The sequence below is a fragment of the Drosophila suzukii genome, chromosome 2L (assembly GCF_043229965.1).
Source record: "Drosophila suzukii chromosome 2L, CBGP_Dsuzu_IsoJpt1.0, whole genome shotgun sequence".
Classification (NCBI taxonomy): Eukaryota; Metazoa; Arthropoda; class Insecta; order Diptera; family Drosophilidae; genus Drosophila; species Drosophila suzukii.
The window spans coordinates 21,508,453-21,522,874 of record NC_092080.1 but is presented as its reverse complement, the minus strand read 5'-3'; the positions used below and the strand labels follow the sequence as shown (position 1 = coordinate 21,522,874).

The 14,422-nt window shown below is 43.4% G+C and overlaps 2 protein-coding genes across 5 annotated transcripts; both read right to left on the bottom strand.

Moving 5' to 3' along the window:
- Positions 1–190: 190 nt before the first annotated feature.
- On the bottom strand, positions 191–9,696 carry cana (CENP-ana). 4 transcript variants are annotated; one of them, XM_065862907.2, is made up of 11 exons: positions 9,430–9,696; positions 9,237–9,359; positions 8,830–9,176; positions 7,902–8,776; positions 2,229–5,940; positions 1,927–2,154; positions 1,710–1,859; positions 1,416–1,658; positions 1,090–1,365; positions 916–1,030; positions 191–855 (listed from the first exon to the last, which is right to left on the bottom strand). In XM_065862907.2, exons 1-11 carry the CDS (start codon positions 9,566–9,568, stop codon positions 788–790), a joined length of 6,276 nt encoding a protein of 2,091 aa, XP_065718979.2. In that variant the 5' UTR covers positions 9,569–9,696; the 3' UTR covers positions 191–787. The 4 variants fall into 4 exon arrangements, with proteins under 4 accessions (XP_065718979.2, XP_016942125.3, XP_065718981.2 ...); XM_017086636.4 differs by lacking the exon at positions 1,927–2,154 and having other exon boundaries at positions 9,430–9,694; XM_065862909.2 differs by lacking the exons at positions 7,902–8,776; positions 8,830–9,176; positions 9,237–9,359; positions 9,430–9,696 and adding an exon at positions 6,523–6,978.
- A 2,498-nt stretch (positions 9,697–12,194) lies between these two features.
- On the bottom strand, positions 12,195–13,982 carry LOC108018712 (zinc finger protein Paris-like). Its single transcript, XM_065868393.2, has 2 exons — positions 13,786–13,982; positions 12,195–13,728 (listed from the first exon to the last, which is right to left on the bottom strand). Exons 1-2 carry the CDS (start codon positions 13,872–13,874, stop codon positions 12,462–12,464), a joined length of 1,356 nt encoding a protein of 451 aa, XP_065724465.2. The 5' UTR covers positions 13,875–13,982; the 3' UTR covers positions 12,195–12,461.
- Positions 13,983–14,422: the final 440 nt, after the last annotated feature.

Sequence of the window (14,422 nt, the reverse complement as noted above, 5' to 3'; positions counted from 1 at the left end):
TGGCAGTTTTAATTCAAACTAAAACCGTTAAACGCTGAATATCAAAATCGAATGAGTCTTTGAAACCAAGAAACATAATACCGCTACGATTTTCAGCTTTCAATATTACATAAAACGTATGGAAAATTTAGATCATTATTTTTTGATTCTAATTTTTTTTAAATCGATTCTGTGTCGTAAACAAAGAAAATAAACAGAAAATGGAAAAGATTTATTTAATAAACAAAATAAATTATTAAACATAGTATTTAGAATACCTTATTTATCGAAGACCAAACTTTTGGTCTTTAAAATAATTAAATGTTTTTCAAATTTAAACAATAATCTCGTGCAAACGTTATTTCAAAGAACCAACCTTGTTCCAATTTGAATTTTTTGATCTTTTTTGTTAAAAAAACCCTTTTATATCGGCTAATGAATACGGCAAAACTTGTATATTAAACTTGACCTTTGCAAGATAACACTTAACAAAATAACTTAATACTTGAATAACTTCTAACATGACTTATTTGGCTGCCTCCTAAAGGCCATCGGTTTTTGCACCATCCTCTATGTGTACTCCTATTTTTCTCGCAGAGTGGCGATTTCGGTTTCTTTATTCGCATTGTGTATGAAAACATGAAGTGCTGACCGTAATTAATTACAGAAGGTTAACAAAAAAAAAAGGAATCAATACTGACACCTTAAGTGCATTGTTTTCTCAGAAAACTTATTTTAACTATCTCCGTAAACTCCGTTAGGTCGCGAAATATGTTACGAGCATCTTTTCATTCAATAATTATCCTACTTAGGATGGTTTCCACCCCGGATTCAGTCTGTGTTTTAAGCTCAGCTCGGAACAATGGCAATTAGTATCTGTAATGGAAAAAATGAATAGATGTTCGTACATCCCACAAGAAACAATACTGCACATACCCACGGAATCCGTCATAGTTCCGCAATCCCGAAAGTCGTTCCAGCAAGACTGCTTTCGGTGCTCATCGTAGGCCGTGATGCGTCGATTCTTCCTCACCTCAAAGCTGATCGATTTCTTAGGAATAAACAATAAATTTAAAAAGAGTTACTTGGAATTCACCAAATCAATTGTACCCTTGACACACTGGCAACACCAATGCGGTCCACGGTTTTCTTAGCAGAGGAGGCCGATGCAGATGTTGGCGACAGAATCGAAGAACTCGGTTTGAGGGACACGTTGCCTCCGTTCACATTAGCCGCTTGAAAAGCCGCCAGTTCAAGCTCAAGCTTAGTCATAACCTCGGTGACCGTGCACAACTTTTCCTCAAGGTTGCGCTTGTCTTCCATTAGAATGGAGATGGTACCGTCCATGCGTTCCTTTTCCGCTCGGAAATTGGTTTCCCTGGATTTCTAAAAAAAAAGGTGAGAGTCTGCAAGCTAACAGAGTGACTTTATATTACCACAGTTGATCGTAACGTCTCGCACTCCTTTGCGAGCCTTTCAACCGTTTCAAGGCTTTGTTTATTAGCCGCTTCGGCGGCTAATTTATTCTTGGTTGAGTCTTCATGCAGAGATGCAAAAGCTGCCTCTTTGGACGCGAACTGGGCTATAAGACGAGCATGGTCATTATCCTTCTCTTCAAGGATAGACAGCTTTTCCGCCAGTTCTTGTTTGCTCTTTAGCATTTCGGATTCGTTGGATTTCTAAATAAAAATGTTTAATGAACGAAACTAGCTGTATTACTCAAATATTACCAGTGTTGTTCGTAGCCTTTCACATTCTTTTGTGAGCTCCTCGTTAAGCTTACAAAACTTGTCCTCCACGATGCGCTTGTCTTTCTTTAGATTTGAAATGGTGCCATCCAACAGTTCCTTTTCCATCCAGAAAGCCCTCTCTTTGGATTGCTAAAAGAAGAGAAATATATATATATATATGAATGACATTTAAAATACCAAGTTTCTTTAATATTACTAGCCCGATTCGTAGCTTCTCGCATTCCCGTGTGAGTTCATGAACCTTAAGCCCCATTTGACGGCTTTTGTTTTTGGCTGCCTGTATGACCTTTTGGTTCTCGGCCGTGGCTTTTTGCAGAGATGCAAATGCTGCCCCCTGCTCTCTAAAAACGGCTAGCCTTTTTTTCAACTGTTGATTATTATTTTGCAAATCCGATATAATCAATTCCAAGTTCTTCTTATCATTCTGGAAATGATTCGTTTTGGTTTCCCGAAAAACGTTTTCTTAGAACTAAATAGGAATATGGAAATTTAACTTACCAGATCGGAGCGAAGTTTTTCGCACTCTCTGGTTAGTTCTTCTACTTTGTTGCGGGCCACGCCCACTTCCAGTTTCAGCTCCTTCGTTTTGTGATCCATTTCTGCTTCCTTGGCTCGTATCTGGTCGGCGAGATCAGTTTTGACTTCTTCCAGTTTTGCGAAATCTTCTTTTAGAGAAGCACACAACTTCTGCTCCTTTTCCAGCATGTTCTGCAGATCATCAGCATTTTTCAACTTAACTTTAAGTTCCTCATTACCAGTCTCTAGTTTATTTTTCATTTCTTGTAGCGATGTGAGCTTAAGCTCCAGCTCGGTCATGGAACCCTTAAGATCTTTTACTTCGCTTTTGAAACTGCCTTCTTGGATTGACATCTTTTCCTCGACTTCCTTCAGCTGCATTGACAGTTCTACTCGCTCCATGGTAGCAATTGTCTTTGCATCCATGGCGTCAAATAGGTCAGAGCGAAGCTGTTTAATTTCTGCATCTCGACTAGAGATATCGTTCTGTGAGTTAAGCAGTTCCGAGTGCAGACGCTCCACCTTTTCTCGCAGTGTGTCCGATAATTCGTTTGCCTCGGAAAGACAGATTGTCAATCGTTCGTGCTGGGAAACTAGACCCTCGTGGGTAAGGATCTTGAGCTTAGCACAATGCAGTGCTTCCTCAAGATCAGTTATCTTGGCATTGAAAGTTTCGACTTTGCTCTCTAAATCAGACTTCTCCAACTCCTTCTGCTTGCTCAGAACATTCATTTCCGCTTCAAGTTGCTGAAGTTTTTGGAAGGTGCTCGTGTGCTGTGCACTGGCATCCTGAATCTCCGATTGCAAGGTCAACTTCTCCTGCCTCAGCTTATCCAAGTCCAGAGCCTGCTGCTCACACTTTTCCTGGAGCTCATTGATCTTGTCGTCGGTTTGGGCCTCCAAGCCGTTTTGGTCACGACTGCGCAATTGCATCTCCTGATCGTACAGCACCTCTAGTTGGCGCTTTTCTGTTAAAACTTCTTCCAATGCCAAGTCCTGTTCGGATTTCCTTTTTTTCATCTCAGCAATTGTACTTCTCATTGCGCTATTATGAACTTCCAACTCCTCCAGAGATTTGTTCATCTCCTGAAGCCTCGCCTCTGCCTTCTCTCGCTCCTCCTCTGCTTGACTTAGTTGCTCCTTCAAAGTGGCTTTTACATCGCTTATTTCCGCCTTGTAAGCATCTTCGATCTTGGCCTTCTTTGCTTCGGCGCCAGCCAAAGTCTCCTTAAGAATTTCTCGGATATTTTCTAACTCTGCTTGGTGTTTGGCATTTAATGTATTCCTTTCCTCCTCGGCCTGACTAATCTTTTCCTGGAGACTAAATTTAATCCCTTCCAACTCCGCCTGAAAGCGAGCAGTAACACTGGAGAGCTCTTCCCCGGCCTTCATTAGTTGTTCTTTCAATAAGGCCACACTGCTCTCATATCGATCTTTGCTTTCCTCCATCTCCAGGCTATAAGAGCGAAATTTGGCGCGGTTCTCGACCTCGCTCGACTCAATCTTCGTCATGTATTCCAGCTTAAGGTCGTTGATCTCATTCGTCTTACTCTTCTCCAGGATACGCAGCTCTTCTTGAGCTTTCTTTAGCGATTCTTCGAGTTCCTCGATTTGTTGTTTGTATTCGGAGGAAGCAATAGTCTGCTCCTGCTTATTCTTCTCCAGTTGTAGAGATTCTTCTGCTTTGACACTGCGGTCTTCGAGTTTCGCGTTCTTTTCCTGAAGCTGGTCTATGAGACAAGCGTCATCGGACAGTTTCTGCCTTTGGCGGTCCAGTAGTTCTTGCTTTTGCCGGGAATCGTCTTCCAACTCCGTCAGCCTCTGTCCCATTGATAAACAGCGTTCGCCCATTTCCTCAACATGCGAGTGCAGTTTGGCGATGTTCTTGTCCTTCAGCTGCATCTGCTTTAACTGGCTTTCCAGTTCGGCCTGCAGATCACATACCTTGGTTTTTAACTCAGCAAGAACTGCCTTAAGAGTAGCCACTTCCTTCGATTCCTGTTCTTCCTCAACGGAAGATGCACGAGATTTTGGAATGGTATCCTCATCAGCCGGAATTCCAAGAAGACTCTGGGTCATCGGGCTCTGTTTGGTAACCTCATCTTGCAACTGTCTGTACGAATTTGTCATTTCCGCATTTTGTTTCTGCAAGGCATCTATTTGCCGCTGATAATCTTCAACCTTGTTCAATATCACGTTTTTCTCCAGAAGGTCAGACTTTAGGGTGGTCACCTGCTCGCGCATCTCGTGTATAATTGCCTTTTCGTCCTTAATTAACGCCTTTTGTTTTTCGACTTCCAGCTCCAATTGGGAAATTATGTTACGAAGTCGATCCTCCTCTCGCATACAGACCTCCTCCTGACTCATTCTCACAATCCTAAATCTTTGACGCTTCAGAAAGCCTTTTAGGCAAACAGATTCGGATGTATCCTGCTGACTAGTATCACCCTCTAAGTACTTTGCAGACTCGAGGCAAAGCTTGAAGCGTGGCACACTCTCGTCCTGTTCCAGTTTGTTCACTATGAAGAGGCAGGTGAAGCCGGAATGGTGCTGGAGCTCAATCTGTTGAATAGACTCTGACAGCTTGACAAACTGCTCCATGAGGTCACTGTCTGGGTCTGGGTTATTGTCCGGCTCGCTGTACTCGGTGCCCACTCCGGAACTCTTCATAGACTCCAAATCATAGCTGCTTTGGCGCTGCTTAAGCTCCTCCCTCAGAGCCTCGCTCTCTTGGAGACTTTCCATCAGCTCGCTGGAAAGGCAGTCGTACTCCATCTGAATGCCGTTAAATTTGGACTGCAACTCAGAGAGTTGCACCTTGAGCTCTTGATTTTGAGCCTTGAACTCTTCTACAAGAGATTCGGGGTTTGGAACTTCCAAAAGCTTGCGCTGGGCTTCCTCCACTCGACCCTTGAGAGTTCCAATCTCTTCCTGCAGTTTCGAATTTTCAGCCTGCAGCTGCTGGCACTGTTCGTCAGATCTTTTTTCCAGATGCTCGTACTCTTCCTGCAGCTTCTGGTACTTTTGCTGGATGGCATCGTAATCAGCCTGCATGGTCTCGATGGCGCGTTGTTGACCCAGCCACTGCTGCTCCAGGCTGTTGTACTTCCCCAGCAGTTGTCCAAAGTCATCATGGGCCGTGGAAATCTGTCTGGAGAGGCGCTCACAGTCAGTGGTCTTTTGGGAAACCTCGCAGCTTGCCTGGCTAAAGGCTGACTGAACACTTTCCAACTTGATCCGAGTAGCAGCAATCTCGGATCGCAGCTGATCACATTGGCAGGCGATTGTCTCGAGTCCATTGACGTCCGCAATGGGCAGAAGGCGCTCCAACTCGTGGCACTTATTGCAGATTCTCTCGCAGCTGGACTCAAGGTCGGGGCACATGGAACGCATGTGGTCCTCCTTGCTATTGCGCAGCACATCTCGGGAAAGCTCCTTGAGGGACTGCTGCAGGCCCTCGATGGTCGAATCCTTCTCAGAGAGGGCCGTGAGCAGTTCGGTCTCCAGCTGCTTGGACTTGGTCTTGTGAGACTCAAAGCGCAGCTCCAGATTCACTGCCTCGCGGTTCTCCATCTCCAGTCGCTCGATAGTCTTCCTTAGCGTCTTTACCTGCTCCTCGTAATTCTCAATCGTCCCCTTCGCTACCTGGTTGGATGCAGTAAGAGCAGAGACCTCGACCTGCAGGGCATGGCAGCTGAAATCGTTAAAAAAAGGAAATCAAGTTACAAATCAGAAAAACCTTTTCTTTTTAGCAAAATATTTTCTCATTTATTTTTCCAGCACACCGCAGAGGAAAATTGTATACTCTGCCTTACTAAATGGGAGCTGTCCGAGGGATTCGGGCATTTATAAAATACCACTAAAAATAGAAGCAGCTGGCGGCATTCAAGTTGAAGTTGCACCAGGCGAGGTGTGTGGGATACACAGCTATGTGCATAGATACAGAGGCAGGCGAAATAATAGCTCAACCGGGAATTTGTTTACATTTGTATTTAATTTTTAAAAATATGAAACATCTTTTAAAACAAATGTTTTAAAACTAAATTTTTACTTTTACTTTTCTCATAAAAAACTCCTAAAAAACAAGATAAGCTAAATACCCAATCGATACGGGAGTATAAAGGTATTAATTTTACCTATTGTTCTGGCATGTTTTTTGCGATCGGGAAAGAAGTATACTTCTTATTATAATAATGCGCAGTGCTATCACTCCGAACGCAGCTGTCTTTGTATGTAGATCGGTAAATGCAGATCTTTCAGTCACTCACTCACTCACTCTCTCGGTTTCAGTTAGCCAATCTATAGGCGTTACATCACAGTCTAAAACGTCGGTGGATCGCCAGTTGGTCCGACGTCATCGATCACCCAAGACGATACGGCATGGGGGGTGGGAACGGTGGGAGGAGGAAAAGCGTGCTGGTGCTGACTGTTGGACAGCGGCAAATACAATGAGCATTTCGGAATTCCAGCGATCAAATTATCAAGAAGTTGGCCAGTTAACTGGCTTGTCGATCGGCTGACTGCCTTATCGCGGGGCCATAGCCACAAAGCGATCGGAGCAGGGGCGTCATCGCATCCAGCCGAGTCTATTCGCGAAACTGGCTCACATGAGCGGCCTCTTCCCGCTCCCGGTTTCTCCCCAGAAACGTTTCTTTCTCGACGGTTATTTGCGTTGGCGTTTGTTTTGTTTTCGATTTCTTCGCGATCGCACTCCGAGTGGAGCTTGCTTGCCCTCTTCGAAGCGACTGCGCCGAGAAAGTGAGGAGAGCGAGCGAAGACTGCGCGAGAAGACAGTCGAGTAGAAGTAGAAGAGTTCGACGCGGTCTCCACCACATATTCAACTCAGGTGCCAGGTGAGTGGGCGCCTGAGGTGAATTGCGTTATTTGAACTAAAGTATAGTGTATGGTGTATTACATTCTATTTAGTTCTATTCATTCTATTAAAATGTCAATTAAACTATGATATTTATTAAGTAATCTTATTTAGTTCTCTATTTTTCAAGTAATAGTTTATTAGTAATGATTATGAATTTTCTGACTAAAAATCGTAGATTTTCATCTAACTTTTTTCAAATGCTATATCTAGCCGTTAACGATATTTTTTAAGTACACGACTGCTTAGTAAGTTAAAAACAAAATATTAAATTATTTTGCCGAGGTGGTGTTAAACATGAAAGCAGCAAAGCGACTGTTCCCAAGAATGCACACCACTACACTGCGCCACCTAGCGACGATTCCATTACTTAACGTTTTAATGGATGGTCCGATTTGAACCATTTTTCGCATGACAGTGGATATTGGTAAAAAAAACCAAATTGCATTTACACAATCTTCAAAAAAATTGCATGCCTAATCCCAACTTTCTAGCTTTTTTAGTTTCCAAAATCTCAGCTTTCATTCGGACGGACATGCAGACATGGCGAGTTTGACTTGGCTAGTGCTCCTGATCAAGAATATATATATTTTTTAGGATCGGAAACGATTCCTTCTACCTGTTATATACTTTTCGACGAATCTAACACACTCTCACTCTACAAGTAACGGGTATATAAGCCTAACTGGTAACAGGATCATCAGAAAATTACAAAGCAAATTTGTTCTGCTAGTGTTCCTTGAAATCTAAGAAAGAAAATTAAATTTAAATGTTCAACTCACATTGCCATGGACTCCTGATCCTGTTTGGGAATCTGAATGATTTCAGATGGATTACTCCTAGCCGCCTCTATCTCCAACTGTTTAGGCTGTCCAATTCTATTCTCCATACTATCGCTTGGAATAAATTCCTCCTTTTGAGATTGATAAACGCCGATGGTTTTAAGAGCGATCTCCCGTCGTTGAGAAAGACCACTATTAGGGAAAAACATGGGTTTTGGTAGGCTGGACATCTTCGATGGTCGGGGCAGGCGGGATTCCTCTTGCAAAACTGGCAACGAAGTTATGGCACTCTCGCTCTCGGAGCCCGAGTTGGAGAAAGCCCTGTTGCGGCGGCGCTTCTGGAGACGTTGGTCGCTCAGGGAAGTGCTCGAAATAATCTTCAGCATGTCGCGCTTGATGCGGCGCTCCAGATCCTGCACTACCAACTGGCTCTCTTTTTTGCGCTCCTCCTCGGCAAGCTTATTTTTCAAGTTCTTAATACCGCGGTCCACACGTTTCAACATCGTTGTGTCGGAGTCCATATCGTTGACCTGCGGTTTAATGCGGATCTTGCTGGCACGTGTGGCGAAGCAAAGAGTGGACTGCGACTCCTCTATGATCGAGGGCTTGATCGTACATATGATAGAGGTCAAAGCATTGCCACAAAGCGATGCCTGCAGGACGCGAGTGAGTTTGGAATCGCGAAAGCTAATGAACTTGTTGTCCACGTGCTCGGACAGGCTCTTAATCACTTTACTGAGGATTATGTTGCTGTTTATATGGTCTTGGGAACCAGTGTGGTCCACGCGATCCCATCCATCCAGATCCACCATGTTCAGCACGCTCTGGACTACGGCGTCGTCGTCGCTTTGGTCCGACTTCCTGGACTCAATGATCTGCGGGACACGAATTAGGATAGATGTAACTAACAACTACATGATATACTAACTATGCGGGAAATGGCATGCGAGCGACTTGAGCGCTCGTTCGTGTTGGTCTCGACCACGGTTCGCTCTTTGTTACCATTGCAGAGGTGACGCAGAATGTCATCCTCGTTGGTTATGATGTACTCCTCGCAGTTCACGTTCACGACCCCATTGCCGGCCTCGTGGATCTTCAGGTCTTGGTTCTTCTTGTTCAGCAGGTCGTAGATTTTCTCATTGTAGATCTCTATGAACCCCACGCGCAGCAGGAAGTCGCGTTCCGTGTCAATGGAGATCTGCTGGAAGATCTCCTTGGCGGCCAGCGCCATGACGCCCGGGTTCTGGCCGTCGCCCATCATCGTGTAGGTCTTCCCTGCGAGACATGAACGGCATTAGCTACACCATGGTGTGTATATATAGCACAGATACCCACCCGACGACGTCTGGCCGTAGGCGAAAATAGTTCCGTTGAAGCCCTGCATACAGGCGTGCACGATGTGCTTGGCCATACGGTCGAACACCTCCTGGTTGCTGGCGCCCTCGTCGAAGACGTAGTCTGCAAGTGGGCATGGAACGGAGCTCTCGGGGATTAGGATGCATATTACTGACTATGATTGAGCACTCACCAAAGACATAGGGCTCCGCATGGCTGTCCGCCAGGTGGATGGAGCGACCTTCATTCACCTGCCAGAGGGACGTGAGCTCGGCCTCGCAAGGACGAACCTTGATGCACACCTGAAGGGAACTGGGGATCTTGGCAGACATATTTTCGGCTTGTTATCAACACTTTACGATACACACAGTAGACGACATAAACAGACTTCTAATGTTTTATGAAAGCTAAAGTCATCGACATCTTTGTTTCTCTGAATAAATTCGAACAAATACCGCTTCGCAAGGGAGCTAGATCCACACGCGGAACCACTTTTATCGATGCAAACCAGTTCATGAAAGCTGTCGTTATCGAACTATTGGAAACTTATCTGGGTATTCCCCATTTAACAGTTTAAGGAACACCCTATATAATTTTTAAGCCCCTGTACACTCTATCGTGATAGCTATTAACCCGACTACTCCAAAATAAAGGTAATAGTCTTTGCATACAGTCGTTACAATTTTAAGCTGATTCCTGTTCACATAGAGAATCGCTAAAGCGAACAGCTGATCGGCACAAGCAAACCGTATCCGAAGGGAGAGAATGTGAATTCAGTTGCTTCGGAAAAAATGCAACATTTCGCATTTAAGTACAATTTGATCGCTAACATTCAGGCAAGCGTTGGGAAAATTAAATAAGTACTTTTGTGGGCCAATACGAGAATTTTTAGAAATTGAAACAGTTTAAGTATATATAACACCGTTTTCGCAAATGGTTCTTTGACGATATCCATCTAGTAAGCAACTTACCATGATGCAAATATTAATGAATGACAAATTGCTGTTGGCGTGAATCGATTAGTGGAATATCGATACAAATAAACCGAATTATTATTAATAAAGCCTAGTACTCACATCGACGAAAACCGCGAGCTAACCATAGGAGTGAGCGAGAGGCAAACACAAGGCTAAAGCTTTTCGTCGTGACTGTTTTTCAGCGCGGTACTCAGATGAGCTTAGGAAATACCAAAAAAATACCAGATTTCGCGAGTGAATTTTCGATGAACGCCGTTAGCCGCGGCCCAAAGAATAAGAAATTTAGTCTTTGGCGGTGTTCGTGCAGAAGCGGAGGGGAATTTAAAAATTAAAAATGGAGGAAAACCCCAAAAACAGCTAGAGGAGGTCAGTGCAGATGCAATACCACAACGGGGCAAATCCGCAGAATAGTTGAAGTGCTGGAGGAGATCCACTTGAGAATCCCAGTGGGAAGGAACATGGGACATCGCTCAATCTCTGACGAGCTCTCCATTGAGGACTCCACCTCCATCAGTTACTTGACAGCTAAAGCGAAGATGGAGGACGCGCTGGCTTCTATAGGGAGGAGAAAATAGGGTCGCCCGCTAAGGGACAGCTAGAGGAGCCATCACCAGCCATTATTGGCCAGCCTATTGGGACTCGGAGCTGGACTACAGATGGCATCCGTGGGACGAGAAGGAAGCTTTAAACCAGTAATTTGCATAAATAAAAACATTCGTTGAACATTCCATTTATTTTAAATTAAATTTCTTTGTGTACCAGCAGACTCCTCCTTTTTAAATTTCACCAATTGATTTGTTTTTCGTTTGGCAACAAACCCAGCTGCTTGACAGTAAGGCCGTGCTACATGCATTGCGGGTGAACTTTAAAAACTTCGGTCACATTACAAAGAATACGATTTTGACTAGTGAAACTCTTAGCCGATCTGAGTACTAGGCTTAAGCCATAAATTAAGTTAAATTCTTAATACCCTCTTCCCATAGAGTCCATCCATTCGAAACGGTTGGGATTTTTGACAAATTTGAAACTCCGATTCCCACAGAGCACATCAACCATTTACTATCCGATAACAGCTGATCTGAAGAGACATGTGGCTAATCAAACCAAGCCTTTTCTTTATTACCTTCCATTTTCAAATTACGTTTTCGAGTCAAAAAAAAGAATTCAGATTGGCACTGAAAAAACATCGCCTAAGTATTGTATAAAAGAGTCTGTAGTAGTCCGTCAAATTTGGATGGTGAACTAGTTGGTAAATTTTCGTTACGGCAAAACCATATGGACCATCCTTTTAACGGAGGGTGATGTGGGTAGAGGGTAATTCGAATGATATTTTCGATTTGCGGTTGCAATTAATACCATTTTTTTAAAGTGAGTGTCGAAAACTTATGTAAAACCAATTTCAAATCATTTAAAATTGTCTGATGAACTTTTGAAGTAACACATTTTACTATATTGTCATCGTAATGTATCATGAGCGTTCAGCAGAACAAACCTGATCACTGATTACTGATCTTAAAATGATCAGTATCTGTTGAATGCGGCCATAGAATGTAAAAAACCCGTAACTCCACCATAGTAAGCACAAAGCCTCAATTTAATACCCTCTTCCCATAGAGTCCAGCCGTTCGAAACGGCTGGAACCTTTGACAAATGCGAAACTCCGATTCCCACAGAGCACATCCTCCATCTATTATCCGATAACAGCTGATCTGAACACCCATTTTGCAATATTCCCTGTCAATATTTTTAAGGTTTTCGTAGTGAAGAAGACGAACTCAGAGTTGCACCGAAAAAATTTGGATGGACCATCCGTTTAAAGTATGGTAGATGTTGAATGGATCAACAAGAATGGTTAATTTTTAAGACTGGGCATAAAACGTTTGCACGCTTTTCATTAAGGCAAACCATTTTCGTTTTGAAAATAATTACACTTGTATTTAAGTCTATGTTTAATACTCTAAAGATACGGTACATGCATAGTTTTCAGAATTAATCATGAAGCACCCGGAAGCCCAGCTTTAGCATTTCTAAATGATTTTTAGAAATAAGAATACATTTTTTTTAAGTTGTCACTCATTTTCTTCTATCCTTTCCTTGTTCTCCAGTGTAAACTCGCAGGTTGGCCGCATGACCTGAACGACAAGCAATGCGCGTGTATTTGGTAGTGTGTCCTCAGATGTTTATTCAATTTGAATGCCTTCGAACACGGGGGTCACTAGAGTTGTCGCTGCGTGACAGCAAGTGTTGCTCAAGCCGACAACTTGATGGGTGGGCCCTGGGAACATATGGAATTGGGCCCTTCAACGTGAGATAGCAAGTGGTCCCTGAGACTGGAATGGGTGGCAAGGGTCTCTGCGCACTGGGAACACGTAAAGGGTCGCTTTCGCATGTGTTTTGCTAGAGCTCTATGCGTTGGAAATCGCTCTGAGCACAGGGAACACTTGATGGGCCGCTCCCCTGTGTGCTTCGTGAGCAAGTGATCCCGAAGAGTGGTTTTGTCTCTGTAGGCCATCGGGCAGTGGGAGCACTTGTGGGGACGTTCTCCCGTGTGTATCATCATGTGCTTTTGTAGTTCGTCATTCCTAAAAAAAGCCTTCAGGCATTGGGCACACTTGAATGGTTTCTCCCCTTTGTGTATTCGCAAGTGAGAATCGAGATTTCTTTTTTCCTTAAAAGTCGTTGAGCAGTGGGAACACTTGTAAGGTCGTGCTCCAGTGTGCCTTTTTATATGCGCCTTTAGACAGTTAGATCTCTTAAAAGCCAAGGGACACTGGGTGCATGCGAACGGCCGTTCTTCCTGGTGCGTTTGCAGGTGATTTTTAAGAGTTGAAGAATGTACAAAGGCCTTTGGGCAGTGGGGACACAGGTAGGATCGTTCTCCCGTATGCGCCTTCAGGTGAACGTGAAGGACGCCAACCGTTTTGAAGGACTTGGAGCACTGGGAACACTTATAGGGCCGTTCCCCAGTGTGCACTCGCAAATGTTCCGAGTAGTGTGTCTTTCCCTTACAAATCTTCGAACAGTGGGGACACGTGTAGGGTTTAATCACTGGTAGTCTCTTGGTTTTATCTTCGATGATATTAGCTAGGCAATCATTATGGGGTTTGGGCATGCTATCATTTTCCTGGTTTTCATCAGTTTCCAAGATATCATCTTTGGACTGAGCTTTTTCACTGTCTGTTTCCATACTTTTCCTCATTCTTTGATAGTTATTTTCCGTTCCATTGAGACTTAATTTCAATATCGCATTCGATTTCTCCAGGTACTCCCTTTGTAGTTGGCAGTAGAACACTTGGCTCTTCTCGTACACTCCTTTGATCTCGAATGCATTCTTTGCATCCTGCAGACAAGTTGGACAAATGGTTTCCGGAAAGGAGTCGCCCTCGCATACCTCGAATCCTGTGCATAGAGAAATGATTTCTTTAATTGAATTACCGGATTCTGTTGTGCATTCAAAAATATTGTAGCCGTCTTCAGAAGGCACCAGACACACTCGGCATATTTTTGGTATTTCCCTATAATAAGATCATAAAACGTAAGTATACAGCATGTAAATATAGCACTTCTCTTACGATTCCATGTTGTTGTCCAATGTTTTGGCTACAGACTTGACGGATTTATATTTTCTGTGCTCAAATCCGAAAAATGTATTTGAACGCATCGATGTTTTTAAAATTTGTAGAAACGTCGATGTTTTACGCCGATCATCGATGTTGTTGTCTCATCATAATAGCCTATTCACACAGAGGGTAGTTTTCGTGTCAGCAACTAAATACACCTTCAGCGATTTTTTTCTATAGAAAGATACGGGAAAAAATCGCCACAACTCGCTTCTGCAGAAAGCACACGCAAAAAGATTAAGTTTTTCTTACGAGTTTCGTTGATATTTACACTTGACGTTAAAAGTAAGTTGTTGTTGCTGCAGGATTAAGAAGCCCTCCAACGGCTCGGAACTGAGCAGTTGATCTCATCTTGAAAATAAATATTTCTGTGCTTTTTTTAAGGAAAATAAGTACATCCAGCATATGTCCTGGCATGTCCTGCAAGACCTGGCACCTGTTGCAAAAAACTTACATTATTTATGTAAAGCATGAAAAAATCATTTGGCGCTGAAAACATTATATTCATAATCATTCATGCTAGTGCTAAAATTATGTTTAGTTATGCGTTGTTTCGCATTCTTTTACGAAAAACTCAATTTGCACCTCC

What these genes read in the sequence shown, in the direction of transcription:
- cana (XM_065862907.2), bottom strand. Translation starts at nt 9,568, where the DNA reads ATGTCTGCCAAGATCCCCAGTTCCCTTCAGGTGTGCATCAAGGTTCGT. An exon ending in CTACGGCCAGACGTCGTCGG is followed by an intron (nt 9,177 to 9,236) that starts GTGGGTATCTGT and finishes CATGTCTCGCAG; the next exon opens with GGAAGACCTACACGATGATG. An exon ending in GATCAGGAGTCCATGGCAAT is followed by an intron (nt 5,941 to 7,901) that starts GTGAGTTGAACA and finishes TAACGATTTCAG; the next exon opens with CTGCCATGCCCTGCAGGTCG.
- LOC108018712 (XM_065868393.2), bottom strand. Translation starts at nt 13,874, where the DNA reads ATGCGTTCAAATACATTTTTCGGATTTGAGCACAGAAAATATAAATCC. An exon ending in TTGGACAACAACATGGAATC is followed by an intron (nt 13,729 to 13,785) that starts GTAAGAGAAGTG and finishes ATCTTATTATAG; the next exon opens with GGAAATACCAAAAATATGCC.